Consider the following 26,791-nt stretch of genomic DNA (forward strand, 5'->3'; position numbering starts at 1 on the left):
TTTAGTGATCTCCCAGTGGAAAACTTGTGCTTAAACTCCATTAGTTTGATTGATTACCTCATGATTGTCATTTAACATCCACCTGACTTGCTTCTTGAACATTTTTCTCTATGGAATTTAGATTCTCTATAAAATATTTCTTCCCAACTCAAACTGATCAGTTTGAGATTGATTAGTAAATGATTTAGTTCTATTTTGTCATGCACAGATTGGTTTTCTTCTGTTTCCCACTTTTTATTATAAACATTTGTTAATTTGGAAGCTGAGCTTTACTGGATTTCTCTACAATGCAAAGGACTATGTTCTTTCCATACTATGCAAATTATTTAAGTTAAACTATGAGCTTTAATTTCCTGTAGGATAAGAGGAAAAATTAGTCTAATTTGACCAATGAAACTTGGAAGTTTAGTTTATGAATCTACTATTACTAAGTAAATAACTACAGGTAGTAGAAATATCAGGCTGGCTAAATTAGATGATGGCAGTAATCATGAATCAGAGGAAATATCAGTGATGTCAAATACAAGATTCACATTGGGATGACAGTCCTGTTCTTTACCGAAAGTGAATAATAGAAGTTAATATCAGCTAGGTATTCCCCACTGAAATAATGCATGTATGCCACAGAGACACTATCCTGCACCAGAATGGGACTTTTCATCTAATATCTTTGGCCACCCCTCCTTCTTCTCCAGGGTTCCTCCCTTGGGCTATTCTCCACTGACTATTCTCTTCAGCTGACACACCTCTATCCATTCACCCTGGGCAATGGGGCATGTCCCCTCCGTCCCATGCGCTTCGGCACAGTCCATTCAAGAAGGAGGGTTTGCCCGAGACAGTTAGCCACCAAGCAGCCATAAGTCACAGTGTGTTGTGACCCAGGCCCAAGTAGGTAGTAGGAAACTCAGTCCGTGAAAAAAGAAAAAAAAAACCTTTATTCGAACAGCTGAGAATTACCTCATTCCCAGCGTTGTTCAGCTAAATTAAAACAAATTCCTCCCAACACAAATTCCTCCCAACACAAATTCCTCAGTCCTATCACAAACCTTGGTCCAATTAGGCAAACTGCCAAAGGCGTTCTTGGCAAACATTCAGAAATCACAAAAATAAATGCAAGACATAGACGAAGCAGAAGACGAAGCTACCAACGTTGTTTTCCGGCAAAGTCCAAATGCCGTTAGTGGTCTGTTTTATGGGAGGGGCCAATCATCTGTTGGCCCTACTCCCGAGTTGACCTTTTTGCTTGAGCTGCTCTTGCCTTCTGGCAGCTCTTCTCATGCTTGCATTAAGAACAGGCTCCTCCTGTTCCTCTGCCTCACTACTATCAGTCTCTGGAGGCTCTGGAGTCCACACCTCACTCCACGATGGCCCTGGTCTCACTTCAGCCTCATTACTGTCAGACTCCGTTGCCAGCTCCGCAGGCTGCTGGCGGATTACAGCACAATGGTGGCGTTTGAGGGGAAGGGCTCCAATGGCTTTAGGAAAGGAAAACACTTGTTAGGAGAAGGAACGGGAGGGAGAAGGAGATGGAAACTCCTGATAAAGAACAGTAAGGGAAGAGCCCTGGCACTAGATGCAACTCCAGAGGATGCTTTAAAACAGCACAGCAATCCAGGGTTGGAAGGGACCTCAGAGGTCATCTAGGACAACCCCCTGCTCCAGCAGGAGACCTTATATATATCAATACACATACACACATACATACACACCCCAAGAGGTGTTAGGGGTGTCTTACCCCCACAGTATTTTTTTTCAGAGAATAAGTCATCTGTGTATCAAGTTTGGTTGAAATTACTCAAGGTGTTCCTTCAAAGTATGATAATGTTTCTTCTCAATTTAAATTGACTTAATGATGTCATATTTAGCCATCCTGATTGATCTGGCTTTATTGTACCATTATAACCAATCCTATTTGCTGAAATACAATATCGCCAAGCCAATTAATATCAAAGGCCGAAAACTCTGCCCAAAATCTAAATATGGCTGTCATATAATCTTTGGTTTGATACAATTATTTTCTCAGACACTTTGTGTTTTAATGATATCTTTTCCCAAGGAAGAAACTAGCTAGTAAGAAATAGATCTGGCTATTAAACAGAAAAATTAATATGAGGGGGGGGGAGGGGAGTTGGTACATGACCTTGCAGGAAATATTTTGGGTGCCTCAAATTTTGGGTGCCTCCAATCTGTACCTTTGTGGAAAAACTGACAAAATATATTAAATACAGGCTGAATTTTTAACTCTAGTCAGAGATGTACTGTATGTATCATGTGTTGATGGCTAGTGATTGGCTGTTGTTTCCTTGTGTTGCTAAGCCCTTGGCTCCTATGTTATCAAGTATTTAGGAGCTGAGGGCTTGGCAGCATGAAAAAAACAACAGCAATCGCCAGCCATCAACACACCAATCAGCCAATAGGAAGGCACTACATAAATATGACTCACAGGTTAACCCAAAGCATGTATTCCAGTAGAGAGAAGTTATCCGAAGATGGCTCCAGCATGAGTCCAAAATCTCTGGTCCCAGTGACTGATCCAGATTCAATCTTGCAACATTATATTTGGGCATTTATATTTGTCTTCATTCGTAAACTAATTTGGAATAATTTATTGAATACTATTACATTCCTGCTGTGTTTTTGTTACAAAGCAGTGTGAGATTGGTTGGCTTTCTTTGATTTCGTTTCCCCCCCCCCCTTTTACATTTCTTTCTCTTTTTTTATCAAAGGGGGAAAAATAAAATCAAAGAATGCCAACTTGCACTGCAGCATTTGTGAGCAATCTTTTCCATCCAAGACCATTTACGTGGATCTTATTATAAGCAGAATGGACAATACAGCTCTTTCTTGTTGTTCCCTGCTGATAGCAGAAACAACTGTGCATATATTATATTTGTAGATTTTTTCTCTCTTTTGGGAAGAATAAATACAGTGCAGCCAAACTGAATAACAGTTGAGCTTACAAGAACTATCAATATTTTGAACTGGAAACAATTGTTTTTTTAAAAGCCAGTGTTCTCTTTCAACACAGTCTGACTGATAAGATCTAGAGCAAAATAATGCCTCCAACTGTGTTTCCAAAACACAGAGTAGAAATATTTTCTAAATACGTTAGGTGCCATTTAATTTGGTGAACTATGGCACATCCAAATGTTTACTTGTTGACAGTGAAATATTCACACCACTAACAATTTTCTTGGATGTTCAAATGGGATTAGGTATCTTATGATGCCAAGCAAATATGTGGTATCTGTGCTGGCTATTAAAAACCAAAAACAAATGTTACTTTTTTCCAGTGATAAAGATAGTCTGGATCCAAGGGCCATGGTGGCTCAGGCTGTAAGATAGCCTGTTATTAAAACACAGCAGCCTGCAATTACTGCAGGCTCGAATCCCACCAGGCCCAAGGTTGACTCAGCCTTCCATCCTTTATAAGGTAGGTAAAATGAGGACCCAGATTGTTGGGGGGGCAATAAGTTGACTTTGTAAATATACAAATAGAATGAGACTATTGCCTTACACACTGTAAGCCGCCCTGAGTCTTCGGAGAAGGGCGGGATATAAATGTAAAAAAAAAAAGATGATTATAATTAATTTGATTGAAAACAGTGACTCTTGGTTAAGTCAAGTCTAACTGGTTTTGATGTGATTCACAGAATATAAAATGCAGCCTTAACTATTACTAACACCTGTTACCATCATCAACGCTGACATTCAGTCATGGCTGACCATCTGCCACTCTATGGATCACCACTCTCCTTGCCCCCTGTCTTGCACTGCCTCCTTCAGATCTGCCATGGTCATCTCCATGTCATCTTTTACAGTGTCCAGCTAGCGGGTGCTTGGGTGGCCCCTTTTCCTTTTTACACCTGTACTCAAGCAAATAAATTGTAAAATGCAGACTGTCACTCTGAGAGAGGTTTAGAGCAGCAGCTGAGTAACTTTATAGTTTTCGCTTACGCCCTAAGATAAAATTTGTGGTGTAGAATATTTCAAATAGAAATTATCCTCTCTGAATGTAAAGTTATTTTAATAAGCACCTGAGAGTGACTGTTGCGAAGATTTTGTCCTTTTCCTTTTTGATTGCCATTGCTCTCAAAAATATTCTTTATATTTTTCAGGGATAGAGCTCTGCCCTCCTAACCAACGTTTCATGATCACAATGATAGCAAGCTTTGTAGCAATGGCAGGACAGTTCCTGATGCCAGGGTTGGCTGCCCTCTGCAAGGACTGGCAAATTCTCCAAGCCGTGATCATCTGCCCTTTCCTGCTGATGTTACTGTACTGGTTGTAAGTATCTGCGATTCTTTACTTTCAGAAGAGGTTCATTAGTAACAGGCGAATGTTTGGAGCTAAATGCTAAGAGAGAAAGAAGGTGTTTGATCATAAATTTCCATGACACCAGAGGTAGTATTCAGCAGAAATTTGGAGTAGTTCGGAGAACCGGTAAATACCACCTCTGACTGGCCCCACACCCATCTATTCTCTGCCTCCCGAGTCCCAACTGATTGGGAGGAAATGGGGATTTTACAGTAACCTTCCCCTGGAGTGGGGTGGGAATGGAGATTTTACAGTATCCTTCCCCTGCCATGCCCACCAAGCCATGCCAAGCCACGCCCACCAAGCCACGCCCACAGGACCAGTAGTAAAAAATGTTGAATACCACCACTCTTTATATGGAAATACCACATACTCTTTATATGGAAATTGAGAGAAATAGTGGGAGGAGTTAGAGTGCCATCTTCTTTCCTCTGCCATTTTTCTTCCAGCTGTGGTCTTTAAATCACAGGCAAAGTTAAATTAATGAGACATCAGAGAGACAGGAACCATATATCTATCAACCATATTTTTATGGTTTATCTCAATAACAGTAGATCACAATAGAATAATACTTTAATGTATGGTAAGTACATGTATAGCACCTGTTTCTCTACTTACTTTTTAGTAGATTTTTTAATTTAGTATCTATTTAGTATTTTTATTTAGCATTTAGTGTCTTTTTTCTCAATGCATCTTGGATTTGGGTTAATTTAACTACTTGATAATATTTATTACTCATAATTCAATTAAAAAAAGAAAACAAAATACAGGCAGACAGAAAAAGAAGACACTATTAAAAACTTTTTTTAAAAAGTCTGGTGACCCTTTAAGAATCTTCACTAACACATTCTCCCTCTTTGAAGTATTTTCCCAGAATCTCTTCGCTGGCTGATGGCCACACAGCAGTTTGAAGCTGCAAAGAAGCTCATCCTTCGTCTGACTCACAGGAATAGGATGAGCACAGAGTGTGATATTAAGGGAGTGATGACTGGTAAGTGAACTTGTCACAAGGTTGCAAAAGTCCACCATGGGAAGTGGACAGTGAAAGTACACAAAGATGGTTTTATAGATTGTGGATTAAAAATTGCAATTTTGCTTTGGGGAAAAAAATAGAATACCAAACTTGTGCTATTTTCCTTTGGGTTATTTAACCAACAAAATGGAGAAAAGAATTATTTGGTTCATGGGAGAAATTTTTGCCCCTCAATTAAGTTCCATATCTAAATAGGGGGAAATTATATTTCATTGATACTAAGAATTAAATTATTTTGGAATAACAGGTAGTCCTTGACTTATGACCACATTGGAGTCCAAAATTTCTGTTGGTAAGCGAGACAGATGTTAATTTTGCCCCGTTTTATGACCTTTCTTGCCACACTTGTTAAGGGAATCACTGCAGTTGTTAACTTAGTAAGACGTTTGTTAAGTGAATCTGGTCTCCCCATTGACTTTGCTTGTCAGAAGGTCACAAAAGGTGATCACTTGACCCAGGGGTGAAATCTAAAAATTTTCCCTACCGGTTCTGTGGGCTTGGCTTAATTGGTGGGCATGGCTTGGTGGTCAGATGACTGGGTGGGCATGGCCAATAACAATAAATAATAAAAATAATAAACAAAGTATACAAAGCAATAAGAGGTACCAAAAACCAACTTTCACACTTTACACACACACAACACAACACAACTGACTCACACACAATGTAAAAGCAGCTGCACTTCACCCAAAATGGTCCCTGCAACATGCAGGAACTTCACACAGCCACAAAAAGCTCAAAAACCAACTTTCACACTTTACACACACACAACATAACACAGCATAACTGATATACACACACACACACACACACACAAAATGCCACATACAGCTTTGTGAGATTTTGTGTGTTTGTGTAGTTAGAGTGAAACACTACAGAAACACACCAAATCTCAGAAAGCTGCACAAATATTTTATTTTATTATTTTATTTTATTTATATGTTTTAGATCAGGGGTCTCCAACCTTAGTAACTTTAAGGTTTGTGGACTTCAACTCCCAGAGTTCCTCAGCCAGCAAAGCAGTTGCTCACAGAGGAGATGGATTATAGGCAGGCAGATTTAGTTGCTAGCTGATGCGACTGATGTAAAGCATTTCTTTCCCAGCCAGAAAGGAGCAGTAATAGGTAAGTGCTTCATCGCAGCCCAGAACCTCTTAAAAGGAGGTTTTCTACAAATTCTTCGACTGAAGAGCTTGTAGAAAGCATGTTTTTTAAGGTTCTGGTGATGAGGAACTCAGCTGGGATCGCCAGAGGAGCCTTTTAAAACCCTTTTTTTTAACAACCTCTTCAGCTGAAGAGGTTGTTAAAAAAAAGAATTTAAAGGGTTCTGACAATCTCAGCTGAGCCGCGGGATCATCAAAGGATTTTTTTTTACTTTTAAAGGCATGTTTTCAGCTGAAGAAAAACTGCTTTAAAAGTAAAAAAAAACTTCTGTTGAAGGTGCGGCTCAGCAGAGGCAGGGGGCGGGGCCAGGGATTTTTGCTACCAGTTCTCCGAACCACCCGTCACCATCGCTACTGGATCGGGCGATCTGGTCTGAACCGGGAGCATTTCACCCCTGACTTGACCCCGGAACTTTGCAACCATCATAAATATGAGTCAGTTGCGAAGCGTCTGAATTTTGATCATGTGACCATGGGGATGTTGCAGTGGTTGTCAATGTGAAAAATAGTCATAAATTATTTTTTCAACATTGCGGTAACTTTGAACTGTCATTAAATGAACTGTTGTAAGTTGAGGACTACCTTTAATCCTTAATATAACCTAAATGAGCTGTGTACATTACTTCCAAGAAAGAACAATCAACAGCTTCACAGGTCTAAAGGCTTAAACTATCTATGCACACAACATTAGATATACCACTATCTTACCTCTTGCAAGCTTTGTTTAGGTAACATTAGAAAACAGGACACATCTGTTTCTGTAGCTGTACCAAATCAGTTGGTGTTCTTTTTCGTCTCTGTCTCCCTCTCTCTCCTTTTTGTCCTTATCACAACACTTTTTTTCTTTAAACTATCTCAAAAGTCCATATGTTAAGTGCTTTCCTGTGTGCACATGAGTTTGTCAAGGACAAATATATCATGAAAACACACTTTCACAATGGATTTTACAGAAAATGTCTCTCATTTTTCCTAAGTTAATTAAAGTACTGAGAGAACAACCATTAGGAAAAAATATCTTAAAAAGCCAGAGACAAGAGAACAAACAAACTAGGAATATAATTTTGTGGCAATGGGTAGTTTGCTCAAGATGGTGGCCAAATATTTGGACAACTGCAGATGGTAACTTTGTTCATTTTTTCACGGCAGAATTTTAGAATTCATTGACTATAATGTTCATTTATCCTAGAAAGTTACTTGGTCTCTGATTATTCAAACTGAAATGTGTATAGCAGATTCAAGAATTACAATAGAAGAAGCATCATCTTGTCCAAACCTCCCTATCATATATACTTTCATTTCCTTCCCACCAAATGCCATATGTATCTCAGCTTGATATTTTGTTCCGTACTGTGAAATATAGAACAGCACTTGTCACTTAAATGGTCTTGTTCTCTATTTTAATTTGACCCTTGTGTTCCCTTTAATTCACATTTTGTGTGCTGCCTTGAATTGGATTTTGGGAGAAGGATGCTTCTGAATCAAATGACCAGCTGGATGTCTATAAAAGGGATGTCTACAAAAGGGAACATTACCATTGGCTGCTTTAGAATAAAAGTAAATACACAATGGACTCTCCTAAATGTAATAAGTAGAGTGTTTTGTGCTGAGTGTATTTGGATAATGTTTCTGAACCAATAAGGAGATATCAGTTCTCGATAGTAAATGTATACCTTATAGCAGTGATGGCGAACCTGTTTTTTCCTCGGGTGCCGAAAGCACGCGTATGCTGACACCCATAATGCAATCCCCCCATCCCCCCCACCTGTGTGACCCCCCCCTGCGCTCCCCCACACATGAGCGTGTGACCCCTGTTTTTGGAAGCCTCCCTGAAGCCTCTTGGAACCAAAAACAGGTTGCCGGCGGGGGGGGCCACCGCATGCCCCCATCCCCCACCCATGCATGCGTGATCCCCCCGCGCATGCACATGCGTCTCCCGGCAGAGACCTAAAAATCAGCTGGCCAGCGGGAGGTGCGCGGGCATGCACAATGGAGCTGACCTGGGCGTTGGCTCGCAGGCCCACAGAGATGGCTCCGCACACGTGCCATAGTTTTGCCATCACGGCTCTATAGCAAGAGGAAGAAAAGCACTTTTATTACCTGTGGACTTCAACTCTCAGCATGGCTGGCTCAGGAATTCTGGGAGTTGAAGTCCACAAATCATAAAGGGGTTGTAGTTCCACACTTCTGCCCTAGAGCATCTCTATGTTAGCCTTATTTATTATATGCATATAATGCCCTTTTTTACGCAGCAAAGTGACATTTATGATGTTCCAGATGATCTGACATCTGAATGCCGGAACTGCTGTGTTTTGCTCCTTCTTTCTGTGCCATATCCGTTAGCAGACATGGCCAATCATGTTGGTGATCCTATTTTTATCAATAGCCGTACGAAAAAGTGCTGTTGAATTTTGTCCAAACCAGTCCCTTATATTTTGAAGCCATGATGTTCTTCTTCTGCCTGGACCTCGTTTGCCTTCAATCTTTCCCTGAAGGATTAAGTGAAATATGGTGTATTTTTCCCGGTATTTTGCTCCAGAGATGAAAATTCGCAAGTTTTTATATATTTTTCTGGCTATACAAATGATCTTTAGAGTTAGATCTGTTTTTCAATACGACTGTTTTCTTAGCCTTTGTTATTGCAGACATAGATTAAGGAAGTTGCAGCAGTATAGATAACATTAAAATAACTAGCTATGTTAAATCCAGTCCATGACTTTGCAGTTTCCTGGATGATTGTTTATCAGCCTTTTGTTAGCTGAAGCTTGTATGCTGGCCTTGCAGGTCTGTTTTATCATGCTTGCTACCTATGAGAGTCCTGACTCTATAAAAGCCATTCTTCCACTTCTATCCAGTATTGCAAAAATGGGCCTCCTACAGAGCCTTTGTTTCTGTTTGCATGTGTGTAGTTGTTAAAAGCACAACCTGGGTTGAACGAGCCAATATTTGGTGCTTTGTGTTTTTTTTCTGGAAAATGGAAGGAAAATAGGTGTATTGAGTACATGTTAAATTTCCATTTTTATTTTATTTGTGAAAAAGGGCACAAAATCTTTCCCCAAGTACACTTTGAGAGACCTGTGCAGTGTATACACCTACTTCATTAGTCATTAAATAGTAAAACTCTGCAGAAGGGCGATAAGGATGATCCCTTCTTGTAAATGAGCTTGGCTGCCTGTAAGTCAGCCTAGTTTATGCACGCATGAATGTTCTATATGTTGAGGACAATAAATTAACTGAACTGGAAGGTCATGGCTCCTAGGAAAGAAAATCCTTTACACGGATGTGGTTTATTTAGGGAAACGTACAGTGCTTTTAATTTTCTTTTGCTAGACTGTGACTTCGACTAAGGGAATGCTGTTTTTGTTTCCTGATATTGTCAGTCAAACCGTGCTTCCTTTACCTGTTTGATTGGCTCCTTCTCACAGGCCACAGGTGGTTGCCCACAGCTCTGTCAGGAAGTGAAGAAAAGGACAGCATGTCATGGAGCTCTAATGGCTTTGTTGTCAGAAAGTGCCAGATGGGGGATATGGGAAGCAGCCAAGCTGGAGGTAATGTATGAGCAGGCTGCCAGACACAGAAGTTCCATACAACTAACTCATGGAGAAGCAGAGACTGGGATTAGCGGGCTCATACGATTAGTTCATGGATGAGCTACAGATTGCTCTACAAATCAAATATTTGAATGCACACTTCCATTTTAAAATACGCTTGTGGAAAAGGGAATTCAGTGGGAAATATAGTTACATGATACTGTTCTTTGTATATTCGAGATAAAGCTGTAGTGGAGTCTTTCTTGTGTCACACTAATTTCATGTGTGGAAAGCTGTGTTGCTTTCAGTTTGAAGACTTAATGATGGATATTTCCTATCCGACTGCCGATCTCGTGGCATAGCTGTCAGGCGCAAAGTGAGACAGACTTACGACCACAGTTGAGCCCAAAATTTCTGTGGCTAAGCGAAACATTTGTTAAATGGATTTCCCCCCCTTTTACAACCTTTCTTGCCACAGTTGATATGTGAATCACTGCACTTGTTAAATTAGTAGCACCTTTGTTAAGTGAATGTGGCTTCCACATTGACCTTACTTGTGAAAAGGTTGCAAAAGCTGATCAAAGGACCCTGGGACACTGCAACTGTCATCAATATGAGACAAGCATCCAAATTTTAATCACATGACCATGGGGATGCTGCAAGGGTTGTAAATGTGAAAAATGGTCATAAGTCACTTCTTTCACTGCCATTGTAAATTTGAACAGTCACTAAATGAACTGTTATAAATCGAGGACTACCTGTATTTTGAGAGGGAACTCAATGAAGATTGTATCCCTTTGGCAACAGAATGGGCAACATGGGCAGTTCAGATTCTCCATCTTCCCATTCACTATTGAACACCTCCCAAATATTCTCTAAATGTTTGGGAGCACTATCCAGAGCAGATCTGGAGGATGCATGGATGGGAAGGCAGGAAGGAGATCAGGGAGGTTTGCTTTTTGTGTGTAGATGTCAAATAGAATAGAATAGAATTCTTTATTGGCCAAGTGTGATTGGACACACAAGGAATTTGTCTTTGGTTTTTATGCTCTCAGCGTACATAAGGAGAATAAAATACATTCATCAAGAATAAAAAGATACAACACTTAGTGATAGTCAAGGTTACTAATAAGCTATCAAATCGTACTAGGAAACAAATAAAAACAATATACCGTATATACTCGAGTATAAGCCGAGTTTTTCAGCACGTTTTTTGTGCTGAAAAACGTCCCCTCGGCTTATACTCGGGTCTATACGGCTTATACTCGAGGTTTTTTTTTTTTAAGCCCCTCGGCTTATACTCGAGTATATACGGCTTATACTCGAGTTTTTTTTTCTTCTTTTTTTCACATTTTACCGGACGGAAGCCCTGCCGGTGCAGTGAGAGGGCAGGGCGGGGGAGCCGCCAGCCTTCTCAGCTGAGGGAGGGAGGCTTTCCCCAACCGGTAGGTGCCTCATTTCCCACCCTCGGCTTATACTCGAGTCCCCAGTTTACCCCAGTTTTTGGGGTAAAATTGGGGACCTCGGCTTATACTCGGATCGGCTTATATTCGAGTATATACGGTAAATTAAAAGATACAAGCGACATGGTTATAGTAATAAATGGGAAGATACTAGTAAGAGAAGAGAAGAAGAATAGTAATACAGTCTTAGTAAATTATTTGACAGTGTTGTGGAAATTAGTTGTTAAGCAGAATGATGGCATTCAGGGAAAAACTGTCCTTGTGTCTAGTTGTTATGGTGTGGAGTGCTCTATAGCGTCGTTTTGAAGATAGAAGTTGAAACAATTTATGTCCAGGATATGAGGGGTCTGTAGATATTTTCACAGCCCTCTTTTTATTATGCAATAGTAGATTTAGCAATTTAGCAATTATGAATAGTAGATTTAGCCCTAAAATAGCAACAGTGTGACCTCTATGAGCAAATTGCCTAATTCAGATATACCTCAAACATACAGGAGAGGGCTTGGAAAAGGTTCTAATTTAAGCAATTTCTGGCTACATTTCTTTATCATTGGCTGGGATCTCTTTTTGTTTAGTGTGGTCCCAAGTTGCTGTTTATTACAGCGATATGATGTCTACGTAAAGTTGCTGGTCACATTTTATTGTTTATTGTGACAGAGGTATTATACAACTTCTTGCCTGCTAGATTTTATAGTGCTTGTTTGTTCATGTGTTGAACCAGAACCAGAACTGGCAATCTACCCTTTATGTTGTGGAAGTATAAATAGAAAGGTAATTTTCAGAAAAGCTTGCTTCTTCTTGCTTTTCATTCCATGAAAAGAATGCAGGTACCTTTTGGAAGAAGTCATTATGTTGTTTGTGCATTGATTAGATGATGAATTTTGCCGTGTTTGTTTTATATCCCACCTTTATTTTTATTTTTTAACAAATAATTCAAGGTATCCAACACGCCTTCCTTCTCCTGTTTTCCCCATAACCTCAACCCTTTGAGGTGAGTTGGGCTGAGTGTGAGTGACTGGCTCAAAGACACTCAGGGCCAAGGCAGGTCTTGAACTCATGGTGTCTTGCTTTCTAGCCTAGTGCTCAGCCACTAGTCCAAACTGGCTCTCCATAATGTTTTTTCCAGCAGCCTCTTGATAAGCCTAATCAGAAAATCATCAATGTCCAACCCAGGGGTGAAATGCTCCTGGTTTGGACCGGATCACCCAATCTGGTAGCAATGGCGGTGCATGGTTCGGTAGCAAAAATCCCTGCCCACCCCATGCCCAGCTGAGCCGCGCGATCATCAGAAGTGGGTTTTTTTGTTTTTGTTTTTTTACTTTTAAAAGCATTTTTTCTTCGGCTGAAGATGTTGTAGAAAAAAATGCTTTTAAAAGTTAAAAAAAGAGTTGGCCACGCCCACCCAGTCACATTACCACCACCACCACCAAGCCATGCTCATAGAACCGGTAGTAACAAATTTTACATTTCACCACTGGTCCAACCCCTCTGAAAATAAAGTTACAGATCCTTGTTCCTTTTCACAAAAGCTTCTGTGAAGGACCATCACACTGAAAACCTACAGGTAACCTAACAGGTATTTCAGTTTTTTCAAGTGCATATATCCACAAACATAGCTTTTAAAAAACCAAGAAAAACCAGTTCTGCAATGGCCTTCTGTCTGATAGTTTTGTTGACTCAACCCTATCTTATCTGTGATATCTAAGAAAGTCAGTAATGTTTACAAGAAGATGAATTGAAAAATCTTTTTTTTCTCTTTTGGTCTTTTCTTCATGGGATTTTCTCTGCTTGAGAGATGTTTCATTAATTCAAGAATTCTTGAACTTTACAAAGATTACAAAGATTCAAGGGAATGGGGAAATAAATCTACGGGCATGCCAAAGCAATTACCGGTATCTATGGCTTGGTCGTAGAAGTTTTAAAGCTACACAGAAGTCTTCTTAAAGCTGATATTTTTATTTAAAAATTTTTTAATAAAGCCATTTTTCTATATAGGGTCAGACTAACAATGATAAAATAGAAAAAAGATGTCAAATTGTTCAGTTAGAACTAGATATGAATTAGATATGAAAAAAGCACATGAATTAGATATGAAAAAAGCACACTAGAATAATAAATGGAAAAATCCTATTTCAAAATATAAATATCAAGAAGGTTTTACCTCCTTCTTCTTCTATTGTTTGAGAATATGGCTTGGTGGACACTGAAATCTAATTGTCTGTTAGTGCTTTTATGGTTCCTGTGCTAATTCAGGTGGTTATTTATCTGTACTTTCGAGATAAGAGCCATGGTGGCACAATGGTTAGAATGCAATATTACAGGCTAATTCTGCCAAATGCCAGGAGTTCGATACTGACCAGTCAGTAAAATGAGGACCCAGATTGTTGGGGCAATATACTGACTCTGTAAATAGCTTAGAGAGGGCTGTAGCAGTGGTGAAATGTAAAATTTGTCACTACCGGTTCTGTGGGCATGGCTTGGTGGGGTGGTGTAATGTGACTGGGTGGGCGTGGCCAACTTTTTTTTTTTTTACTTTTAAAAGCATTTTTTCTACAACCTCTTCTGCCGAAAGCATTATAAAATGCTTTTAAAAGGCTCCTCTGACGATCCCAGCTGAGTTGCCTGATCGTAAGAGGTTTTTCTTTTCTTTTAAAAGCATTTTTTTTGCCTTTAAAAGAAAAAAAAAGCCTCTGACGATCAGGCAACTCAGCTTGGGATCGTCAGAGGGGCCTTTTAAAAGCATTTTTTCTACAACCTCTTCAGCCGAAGAGATTATAGAAAAAATGCTTTTAAAAGCCTCTGACAATCCCAGCTGAGCCACGTGATCATCAGAGGCTTTTTTTTTAACTTTTAAAAGCATTTTTTTGGCCAAAGAAAAAATGCTTTTAAAAGTAAAAAAAAAAACCTCTAATGATCACCCGGCTCAGCTGAGCATGGGGGGCGGGGGCAGGGATTTTTGCTACCGGTTCTCCGAACCACCTGCCACCATCACTACCAGATCAGGCGATCTGGTCTGAACCGGGAGCATTTCACCCATGGGCTGTAAAGCACTGTGAAGCAGTATATAAGTCTTAAGTACTATTATTGCTATTGCTACTACCTGGTACGAAAGTTGGATCTCTTTGTATTCTTGATTGTGAAAGGAGAGAGAGGAAGGAATTATCAATTCCCAATACGTAGATCCAAATAATTCTTCTACACAGTTTTTTCCCCCCCAGACAACATCACAGTCTCAGAGTATTGTATTATTCAGTTATTCCTTCTGTATTCAATGAATATTAATTGCAGCTTGACTGGACACATTAATATCAGGTAGTTCAACACAGTGACTATATAGTATCTAAGAACAGAGCCTTGCAAATAAAACTTAGAAGAAATGCTAAACCTCAGAACATTTTCAGTAGCCCAGCGGTTCTCATCTTCAAATTAGTAACAAATACATATTTTTAAAAACCCCATCCTCCCTACTCTGCCTGGTCAACTGCTGGCATTTCTAATTTGTCGAAGGCAGCGAGGTAATTGACTGTCTTTATAAGCCTGCTCCAGTTCTAAATCCGTGTCCATTTCAAAACATTTTTGTGGCTTCCTTCATTTTTAATAGGGTTAACAACTCTCTGAAGACAAGGTAGAACATTTAATCCAAGGATGGGCAGAACAGAAGGGAATAACAGATAGATTCTATATTGCCAATACTATACCAAGTTGAAATAAGAAATCAGGAGTAACATTTTTGTGAGCATATGAGATCTATTCCTTTCTGGTAATTGAATAAGTGACTGGGTTAAGAATTCTTTAATTTTATCTACTCCCAGCTGTGGTTGTGGAAATCACAACATAATCTTGAAATTTACGCCTCATTAATCTAATCGTAAAACTCTCCAAGGCTTTGATAACTCGAAAAAGAAAAAAGGAATAGGTTTAATTAATTATTAATTCAGAAATGAGATCAAGATTAGGGGGGGCGTATTATTTTCTTTTTTCTGTTGCATGGTTCCCAAACCTCAGAAACCATAGCGTGTGCAATTTAAACACAATTCACTGTCTAACGGAATCTTGTGGGGGGGGGGGAAGGGATAAGGAGCTTTAATTAGAACTTCCTTCTTTCCACTGGTTTGATCTGCCTCGTTCTCAAATGCCTACCTTTTAAATAATGAAATGTTGCTTTTGTTTCAGAACTAGAGAAAGAGCTTGCCAGGAGACCAAAAAAAGTCTGCATTGTTAAAGTGGTGGGAACAAGGAACCTGTGGAAAAACATTGTTGTGCTCTGCATCAATTCGTAAGTATGAACGTGCCTCCCAGAAGGATTGTCAAGAGCATCTCCATAGCAATGAGAAAAATAGGGAAAACGTTTTACCTCTTAGCACCAGCAACTCCTGTAGCTTGGATGTTAGACTTTTTTTTGAATAATAATAATAATTATTATTATTATTTACTTCATTCATTAAACATGAAACTCAGTCAAATGAACATTCAAAAATGCATCACAAAAACCACTGACTGGTGCTAATGGTTGATACAGGTTGCTGCCAGTGTCCTAGGCATCAACAAGTACCTTCTTAAGATGTACGATGTTCCAAGTAGCGCAGTTTTTTTGCAGTTCCTGTTATTGCAGGAAGCTGCTATTTGTTGATGTATTTTATAAAATTCTTGGACATGGTACCAAGTGCACGATGAGAATGGGTATCACTGTTACATGTTTCATCCATAATCTTGTAGTTTCAATGACCAGGTCACGATATTTTGTGATTTTTTCCAGTTCTTTTTCTTCGACTCTGGCATCTCCTGGTACCGTGATGTCAATAAATTGTACGTTTTGGTTTTCGACAACTGTGGTTTCTGGCGTGTTGTGTTCCAAATGACAATCCGTCTGTATTCAAAAGTCCCACTTTATTATTATTTTACTTTATATATTATATATATATTATTATTTTAAGAAGATACTTGGTTGATACCTAGGACACTGTCAGCAACCTGTAACAACCATTAGCATTAGTCAATGGTATTTATGATACATTTTTAAATGTTCAGTTGTCTGAGTTTCATCTTTAATGAAAATAATAATAATCTGCCTGCCTTTTCTCTACAATCTTTGCTCCCAAGGGACTGGTTCTGTAGAGAGAGATTTTTTCGTAGACCGGAGGGGGCATGGTCTGCATCCCATGGATGGGGCTTCGCTTGTTTACGCGGCCCGGTTTCTCGCATGCGGTGGCCAGTACCAATCCACAGTCTGAGGGTTGGAGACCCTGCTATACAAGGGGCCAAAGCATTGCATGTATATTACACACCAGAATTGATACTCTTACTATTGTCAAGAGGCATGTTGCAGCAGAATTTTTTTTTAACTGCTATGTGTTTTGCCATCTATTCCATGAGAGTAGCTTTTCCTGCCTTGGGTTTTCCTATGATTCTAGTTGAGATGAGACAAAGACTAAGGAAAACTGGCCAAAGGTATACATGGAAAAAACAGTCCAGTTGTTTTTTGAAAAAGTACCTTTGAGACAACTATGACTAATAACTCCCTGAGTGATTTAAAGAGTTTGGCAAAGATTTCTAATTCCAGCTGTTTAACAATAGCAGTCACAAAATTACTCTGCCTTCTGTCCTGCTGATACAAATACGTGTATGCTTATTTGTTTGCTAGTTTCATCTTGAAACTTTTTCAGTGACTCCATTAGCAGTATTAAGGTCCCATAATCTTTACTGCAAAGTTCATTGAAATCTCATTATATGACCATCTAACAAAATATGACCATCTAACAAAGGAGACAAATCAGCTAAAACAAATTGTATTTGTAGATGTTTCATTGATAACTGAAAGTATCTAAGCTGATAAATAAAATTACAACAAAGCTCATTTATTTTTCCTAAAAGCGAATTTTTCTTAAAGTCATCCGCCATTCTCTGGATTAAATTTAAATAGCATCATAAATGCATGCTATTGAATGGATTATGAGAGCCAGTTCAGTGTGGTGGTTAAAAGCACCCAGTTAGAAATCAGGAGATGGTGCATTCTAGTCCCTCCTTGGACATAAAGCCAACTGGATAACCTTGGGCCAGGCACTCTCTCTCAGCCCTAAGAAGCAGGCAATAGCAACCACTTCCGAAATCTTGTCGAGAACATTGGAGGTATTAGTTCAGGCAGTCACCAGGAGTCATGACTGACTCGAAGATACTTCTGACCCAGTGGTGCAATCTGAACCGGTTTGCCACTGGTTTGCTGGCCATGGATGCGAGCTGTGTGCCAAACGTGCGCTGTACATGTGCAATGTGCACCAAAAGGAGGCTTGGGAAGGTAAGTAGAACAGCGGGGGCGGGATCAGCTGTGCTGCGCGATTTAGATTCACTAGAAAGCAGGATTTCCTGCTTTCTTGCGATTTTAAATTGCGCGACACAGCTGATCGTCAGAAATACTGGTTCAGAGGAACTGGTACCAATTTGCCCAAACTGGTAGTTTTTATCACTACCGGTTTGCCTGAACTGGTGCGAACCGGTAGCATTTCACCACTGCCCTGGGCCCCTCAAAATAAACTGGTTTTGTTTGTTGCATGATTTTTTTCTTAACAATATCACTCTGAATGACTGTAACAACAAACAACAACTAAAAAAGCAGCATTGGCAGTTTGATTTGGTGTTGGAAGGTTGACTTTGGAGACAGGTTGCCCCCTGGCATAATATTTTTATGGAAGGCATCTATTTATCTAAATAGTGAGGATGGTAAAAGTTCTTTAGGACCCATATCAGGAATGATTGCATACGCATGTTCATAGTTTGGTTACTGCGGCATTAAATGTTCTACCAACATGCCTGATGCAGATCTCATATCACTCAGCGGTACCTTAAATACAGAGTCTTTTTTCAAACATCCAACTGCCTGGGGTGTTTGAACAAGGGGTGTCTATGGAGATATCAACCCTGATTTCAGGCATCATCTAAACAAGTAGTTCTCAACTTACAACAATTCATTTAGTGACTGTTCAAAGTTACGATGATACTGAAAAAAGTTATTTATGATTTATGATGATTTGTCATACTTACGCAGCATCCCCATGGCCATGTGGTCAAAATTCAGTTGCTTGGCAACTAACTCATATTTATGACAGTTGCAGTGTCCTGGAGTCATGTGATCCCCTTTTGCGACCTTCTGACAAGCAAAGGCAATGGGGAACCAGATTCGCTTAACAACCGTCTTACTAACTTAACAACTGCAGTGATTCACTTAACAAATGTAGCAAAAAAAATTATAAAATGGGGCAAAAACTCACTTAACAACTTTCTCACTTAAGAACAGAAATTTTGGGCTCAATTTTGATCATAAGTCGAGGACTACCTGTACTGGGTAGAGACTGTGGGGTAATTTATCAGGCTCCTGTAGGAAACAATTCTTTAACAAAAATAAAATTATCCAAATATTTATTGCTCTTTTGATTGTGTTAACTGATGCGCTAATCTAATGTAAATTGTTCATTGTGGGAAAGGCAAACTGTGAACTATGAAATGAAATAAGATTCTGCATCATCTAATTGTACATGACTTGTTAGCCTTTCGACTCTGCAGTTCTTTGCTAGAGTAGAAAAATGTCTTTTAGTTTAGTATTGAACAGAGAATTCGTTATGAATAGAATAGAATAGAATAGAATAGAATAGAATAGAATAGAATAGAATAGAATAGAATAGAATAGAATAGAATAGAATAGAATAGAATTCTTTATTGGCCAAAAACTCTGCTTTTTTAAAAAAATAAATAAAAGCAAGTTTGTAGTCCTTCTTGGTTGTGAACATTGGCTTCCAAGATTTGGGCCATGATCGGTGAAATAATGTTGAAAAAAGCAGCTCGTTTCTTATGGGCAAGGATGTCATTTCTTTATTCTACACTGTTCCTTGTTCTTTCCCTAGCTAAGGAAGAATACAGTAGATTATGCAAATAATGCAGTTCACTTTATCTGCCTAACATAAGCGTGTCTTAGAATATTTATATTTTAATATGAGTTTTCACAGATTTGGGTATTTAATACCAGCAGATGTTAGACACTAAAGATTAAAAAAAAAGATTCCTACCAGGTACTTCTAATTGCAAATTGCAGCTGCTCCATGCCAAGATTTGCTTAGATTCATGATGAAACAATAATTTTGCTCAATATAGATACATTGCGCAGAATTACCGTTCCATCATTAATCCAAGCAAATCTTTGGGAGTGCATTCATGTATAGTTTTCTTGTAGCAGGTTGGTTGGTTATTGCGACTGTGTCTTTTTCCACAGCAGAGAGCCTTCTCATGTAGGGAGTTTGAACTGCATGGCACTGTAGCTTGCGGGTCAAGTCTTGGCATGTAGAAGTCCACATACCAAGCTCTCCTAGTTGGTTCTAGAACAAGACGGGTATGATAAAGCTAAATTTGGTCCTATATATCCAAGCAAATGGGAGAAATCCTCCCTCCCCCCATGACGCTTAAAAAGGAAACCTATTTCTTTGGGATTGGGCTAAATCCCACCTGATAATCCTAAATAATCATTTCCTGTGCAGTCATAAAAGGGATGGTTCCTGTTATTTGTCTCATGTTGTCTCCCACAGGCTGACTGGATATGGAATACACCACTGCTTTGCAAAGAGTATGATGGGTCATGAAGATATGATGTCCTTTACCAACAATTTTTATGCAGACTATTACACCATGGCCAGCATCACTCTGGTGTCCTGCCTGGCTATGTGCCCAGTGGTTGGTTTTCTCGGAAGAAGAGGGGGTCTCCTGCTCTTCATGATCCTCACTGCTCTGGCTTCTCTTTTACAACTGGGCCTTCTCAACTGTGAGTGTCAGCATTGAACTTTTGCAAAGCTTAGTTCAGATATGTTCTGACTTAGGCTTCCTTAAAAAGCAGGAAGCAGAGTCTTGGTCCCGGTAAAACCTCTTTTATTTACACGACTGTGAATTACTTTCATTCACAATCAGCAAGGCTTGTCCAACAGTTTTTCTAAGGAATGTTTGTCAACACACCTTATCTCACTTGGCAAGCTGCCACGTAACTTGTTTCCAAACGCAGTGTAAGCCAAAACTTGGCACAGAGTCTCTTAGAGTCACAAACAGAACTTTCCACCCTTGAAACGAACGAATGAACGAATTGTTTCCTGCAAAAGCCCATTCCTCGTTCGCTCCTCTTGTGTTTCCTATGCGAGGGGCCAATTACCTCCAAGGTATGGCTTTACTCCCAAGCCAACCCTGCTTTCTGAGTTGTTCTTGTCTTCTGGCAGCTCTGCACATGCACACACTGGGAATGGCCTCCAGCGGTTCCTCTGCCTCACTGCAGTCTATCTCCCTCTCTGCCTTCAATGCAGAGTCCTCATCCGAGCTTTCCCCAGGACTGGCCCATGTTCCTCCCCAACCTCCTCACTGTCCGACTCTGCTGCCAGATCTGCTGACTGCTGGTGGGCCACAACAAGATTCACTGGGCCCTGACTTTCAGATTACCACAGGATTTCTGATTTATTAGTACCCTTAGTTAGGTAGAATTACTTCTGGTTTATTACTACCCTTATGTTCTGTCCTCCCTCGCCTCTGTCCGAATGATGGCTTAATTAGCCGTCACTATTAGCTCTGGCAGCAGAATAGCCAGCGTCTGCCAAGAGCCTCCATTATCTTCCACGACGCTGGTGAGTCACCTAGAAACAAACTTCAGCTCTTAATCAGTGGATTTTCCTGTTACAAAAAGACACAGCAGCTCTGACTGCCTTTTATATCCTGTGGGGTGTGGCTCCATGACTCAGCACTTCCTAGGCCTGCCCCACCCTTGCTTCTGTTGTTCCCTCCTCTCCTGCCTACGAAACCAAGCCTGATTGCCGTCAGCTGGGTTTGCAGGCATGGCGGGGGGGAGGGGAGAAGAGTCAGGGGATGGAGGCCTCGTTATCTCTTCCACCTGGCCTGTTTCTGGCTCCTGGAGCTGAGCCAGGCAAGCCGGTGCTCCCGAGGTAAATCCTGATGGCCCTTCCCCCTCACTGTCCAAGTCACTTTCTGGCAACAGGCCCGGGTCGGGGGGGGGGGGGAGGCGCAGACACAACACTTAGCTGTAGGTAGAAAGATAAGAGAACTATCACAATGGGCAATTAGAAGCCCTGATTATGAATAAAAGTGGGGGGAGAAGGAACAATGCAAATGTGTACATTTGTTTAGACCTTTCTTTTTCCAAAGCTTAATATAGTCTCTGTATACTACCTTGTCTTTTTGTTGCCCATCTTCCCAATTTAACTTCTAGCAAGGCTATAGAGGGCTCTGTCATTAAGCAAAGTGAAGCAGCTGACTCTGGTGACAGATGCTGGAGAAAGGAGTGAGCAAAACAGCAAGATGTTCAAAGTGCTGTGTGCTATGCAGTTTACCTTAGATCCTTCAAGTCAGTGTTAGCCATCAGTTGTGTGGAGGATGCTAGCCCATTGCTTGTGTGTTGAAGTAAAGAATGCCTTGCATCTGACTGGCTACTGTGTTTGGTAATGTGCCTCAGACACTAACTAGTCTTGTGCCATCCTTGCTGTTTTGCTATATAACTTCCACTGCAGGTAATCCTCTTTTAATAACTACCTCATTCAGTGATTGTTTGCAGTTATGTCAGGGATGGAAAAGTGACTTAATGAACAATCTAGCATTTACAACCTCTGCAAGTCAGCAAAGCAAAGGAAAACAGAAGCAACCTCATAAGCACAGTTACGGTTTCACTTATCAACCGCTTCACCTAACAACCAGGTTGCCAGCTCCAATGTGGTGACTAAACAAGGATTACCTGTATCAAGTCTCCAGTTCCCTTATCTTGTATTACTGAGGCAGTTATCCATACGCTACAAAGGAAGTCACACTATAACCAGCATTAGATGTTATAATTAAAGGCAGAAAATTCGAATACCTTTGGAATGTGAATAACAGGTAAACTGGGGCTCATTGTGACAAAACAAACCTTTTAGTCCTTCTGATTTCTCCATTTGCTTCCTATGCAAGCACATTTGCAATTACAGAGCCTTTCGTATATATCTTACCCTTTGGGGAAAGCACCATTATGGAAAGCTCAGGAGGGAAAAAAGAGTATGAATTATTGAACAACACACATTAAAACTATGAAGAAAATGAAAAGAAAGGGAAGCATAGTTAACTTATTGTACTTCGACACCATTCCCTGCATTCCTCCATATCTTCCTATTTTGCAAAGATTCTTCACTTCTACCATATCCATTCACTTCTTCATACATTACCTTTTGCTCCTGAAATTTCTCACCTCTCTTTTCTGAACTCCATTTCTTTGGCTTCATTTTCCCCTCAATCCATTCACACTTTATATATTTCTTTTGTGATTTGATTTGCATTCTCTACATGGCCAAACCATCAACATTCACTGAATACACATTCAGTCACCACCCACTCAACCCTGACTCAATCTCTTCTTCTTTTGCATGTATGCTAAGAAACCTATTTCCACTGCATTCAATTTACATTGTGTTTCCCTTGCTCTACCCTATTCTCACATATAGCAAAGCAGAAGCAAGTTCTAATATGTAGCCATTTTTTACTTCTTTTAATAGCCTTTCATTCCTCCCATCACAATGCCTATTACCAAATACTTCATCTCTACCCTTATATATCACAATTTTTTTAATTTTTTATTTATTTTTATTTTTATTTACATTTATATCCCGCCCTTCTCCTAAGACTCAGGGCGGCTTACATTGTGTAAGGCAATAGTCTCATTCTATTTGTATATTTATATACAAAGTCAACTTATTGCCCCCCCAACAATCTGGGTCCTCATTTTACCTAAAGGATGGAAGGCTGAGTCAACCTTGGGCCTGGTGGGACTCAAGCCTGCAGTAATTGCAGGCAGCTGTGTTTAATAACAGGCTATCTTACAGCCTGAGCCACACCGCGGCCCAATGTTGGTTTAGACATTTTGATCAGGGTACCACAAATGCCAGTTTTACCCCAGGTATGGCAAACTACTCTATGCAGGCTAGGACCTCTGGATACTTACAAGCCAATATACTGATATCCCACTAGCTAGAAGGCTCATGCAGTGTGCTGACAGATTCCAAATGCTTCCTTCTGAGAGAAAGAGCAAAGTATAAACTGATAGTTGTGCCTTGTGTAATTATGGTTTTATGTCATGCAAGCTGCTAGTTATAAACATCTCTTTTTTTATTCAAGATTATCATTTTCTGTAGGTCAGTTGCACAATTTAGATTGCATCACATATATAGCCAAATCTTGGATCTCTGCAAGATTCATTTTCTAGTCTGTGTCTAGTCTGGAAAAATTCAGAGATTGGGGAGAAAGAAAACATTGGCTGATGGCACATTTCCATTTCTGCCAGAACTATCCTGGGATTTAAAGATTAAGCTACTTTCAGTGGAAAACATCTCAACTCTTTTTGTGTTAATTTGAATTTGACTGAGAAGAGCAGATGCTGAGATCACAAGATTCCACAAAACTCTCACCTATAACTAACCATTAGCAGATCATAGTGACCCAGATTCACCTTTAACCTCTACTTTTAGTCCAATACCATTTTCTCTTTTCAAAGCCTAAATTAATGTTGGCCTTGTCTGCCTTTTAGTAACACCTCTGAGATTGTTATGATCAGGTGATTCTGTCGATGACAGATATAATGAAATATGGCATCAGGCTTTTGGAAGGCATATTCTAGCAGAATTTGCACATGAGTTATGCCTACATCAAACTTTGAACTTACCACATACAGCTCTTAGCAGATGGATAAAGATCAGTGGTGGGATTCAAATAATTTAACAACTGGTTCTGTGGGCATGGCTAGGTGGCCATGTGACTGGGTGGGCGTGGTCAACCTGGGCGGCACCTTACTGTGAGTGACATCATTGGCCACACCACTCAGTCACATGACCACCTAGCTATGGCCACTGAACCGGTTGTTAAATTATTTGAATATGTTCCTGGCCATGGGGGAGAGAGCGCTCTCCCAGCTAGCACGGCCCCACTGGTAGGACACTTGCCCCACCGGTCAGGAACATGCACCCCATTGCCTGCCAGAAGTCCTATCCTGATCTTCACCCCATTGCCTGCTGGTGCCAGTGCCAGTGTCACTAGCGGCCAGACCCGACCAGGAGGACAGCCTGCTGACGAGCTTCAGGCTGGCGCTGTCCTGACATGTCCCGCCGTTCTCCTGGCCTGTCGCCGCTGTCACTGCCCTGTTTTTCGGGCCGGTCCAAGCTGCTCGGAAGGCAGCTGCCACAGCCTGTCCTTGCTACTTAAGAGCAGCTTCCAAGACAGGAAAAGTTCAGGCAAGTTGTCTCCTTCTCAGCCTGAACATGCACACATCTCACAGCGCCGGGATCTTCTGTGAGGAGACGGTGCGTGGGCACGCACCGTCTCCTTGCAGAAGATCCCTGTGCCATGAGGTGTGTGTGCCTGTTTGCTTGAGGCCGAGAAGGAGGAGAAGACTTGGCTGAACTTTTCTGCCTCCCTCTCTTCTGACACTGGCCAGGCAGGTGAGCAGCCTCCTGACCAGTGGGGCAAGTGTCCTACCAGTGGGGCCGTGCTAGCTGGGAGAGCGCTCTCTCCCCCCTGAGTGGGAACCACATGGCCGTGCAGTTCCCGGACGGGGGGAGAGAGTGCTCTCCCAGCTAGCATGGCCATGAAGCTTCTCAGCCGGCATTCAGAGGTAAGCGGGAAGCTCCAGGAAGCACAGAAATGGAGCTGCGGTGCTGGTGGCAAAGCAGGACAGGCAAGCCCGGGGGGGACAGCTAGCTAGCTAGGCCGTGAGCACCATGTGCGATGGAGATGCAGCGGCGGCAGAGCTAGCCAGGCAAGGCCGGAGATGGAAGTGGCGGCAGTGCAGTGGCGGCAGCCTAGGCTGGCTCAGGAGTCAGCACTCAACCGGGACTTTCCGCGGTGGCAGAAAGGCTGGGAGGGCTGGCCTGGGAAACGACTTGATCGGGGCTTGTGCCGTGGGGCTGGGCAGGGCGAGGGGTGGGGTGAGCCAGCAATTTAACAAACGGTTCTGTTTGGTGTGCTGCGAGGCCAGTAAGTAGTGATGGGGAGGGGAGGGGCAAGGGGCAGGGCGAGCCAGCAATTTAACAAACGGTTCGGCCGAACCACCTAGAATCGGCAGAATCCCACCACTGATAAGGATTATTTTTCCAGATTTGGAAGCTAAGCAGGATTGTAGACATTTCCTACATGGAAGGAAGAAGGAAGAACATTAGAGAATCTCGGCCTGTAGGGAAGACTGGGAAACATTTCTTTGGAAGAAGACAGTAACAAATAACTTCCATTCTTTTTCTCAACTGCATAGGTATTATCCATGTAGACACACAGGTCAAGCTTAACTCCAAGGAAATGTTATCTTCATATAAATGCAAACGACAGCAGAGCAGCTCTGTAAAATTTTATATCTGGTTATATTACATAGCGATATGTAATATAATATATCTGTACACGTTACCTATCTGTATATAACATATATAATGTTGCATAAAATAATATTGAAATAACCCAAAGATGTCTTGAGAAACAGGAAAAGAAGTGGAAATCAGGTTTCCACCTGAAGGCATTCAAGAAGCGTTGAGTCCTAAGATTTACAATAACTGGATTTTGTGGGAGGCCCCTTCCAGTAAAACTTGTCTAAAATCTCAGAGTTTGGTTTTTTAATACCAAATTGTTTCTGTTTAGTATTCTCTCTCTATTTTCCCTACATTATCAATATAAAAGCTTTTTGTTGAATCCTTCACCATTATGCAGTTCATTGTTATCATCTCATTAGAATTCTCTCTTTTTATTGAGAATTGGAGATTAAACGGCAGGGCAGGCCGTCTGGGAAAAGAATATATTTCCACTTTATCAAATCATTAAACAACAAATGTGCTGGGGTAGTTAGAGGAGCAATTCTGCCTTGTAGCTTTTCAAAACAATTGCTATTGGATGTGTGTTTTTCTTCATAAATTCTTTTCTCTTTTTCTGTTTTCTATGTTTTAATCATCTTATCGTTCGGAATCCAGTGATAGGAAAATACAGTCAACTTCCAGATTCAGGTATAGTTTCCAGATCAGTTTTAGAATATGGATTTATTTAATGTTAATGAACTTTCTTTCTCTCTGGGTACATTTCAACTATTTTAAGCACTGTTAGCCAACTTTGAGGAAATCCTATTTCACTCACATCTCCCCCTTATTTCAGCATTGATTTGTCCATTGGTTCCATTTAAGATCTATTGTTATTGTGTTTTAACTTCCCCAACAAGCATGCTTTTAAATCGGGTGTGAATGAAGGAAGAAATGTTGTTGGTCAAGGCACT

The 26,791-nt window shown here is 40.7% G+C and overlaps 1 protein-coding gene across 4 annotated transcripts in view; it reads left to right on the top strand.

Annotated features, from left to right (window-relative positions):
• The window catches only part of SLC22A23 (solute carrier family 22 member 23), a 130,907-nt gene that overhangs the window by 91,429 nt on the left and 12,687 nt on the right, over window positions 1–26,791 (top strand). For 2 of the 4 annotated variants that reach the window (XM_058175627.1, XM_058175629.1), the window contains 6 exons: window positions 4,119–4,287; window positions 5,181–5,308; window positions 9,935–10,057; window positions 15,676–15,778; window positions 20,070–20,302; window positions 26,496–26,528. In XM_058175627.1, coding sequence (XP_058031610.1) covers window positions 4,119–4,287; window positions 5,181–5,308; window positions 9,935–10,057; window positions 15,676–15,778; window positions 20,070–20,302; window positions 26,496–26,528 — 789 coding nt within the window. The remainder of the gene's footprint in view (window positions 1–4,118; window positions 4,288–5,180; window positions 5,309–9,934; window positions 10,058–15,675; window positions 15,779–20,069; window positions 20,303–26,495; window positions 26,529–26,791) is intronic. The other 2 variants (XM_058175628.1, XM_058175632.1) reach the window with 1 other exon arrangement.

The sequence above is a fragment of the Ahaetulla prasina genome, chromosome 3 (genome assembly GCF_028640845.1).
Source record: "Ahaetulla prasina isolate Xishuangbanna chromosome 3, ASM2864084v1, whole genome shotgun sequence".
Lineage (NCBI taxonomy): Eukaryota > Metazoa > Chordata > Lepidosauria > Squamata > Colubridae > Ahaetulla > Ahaetulla prasina.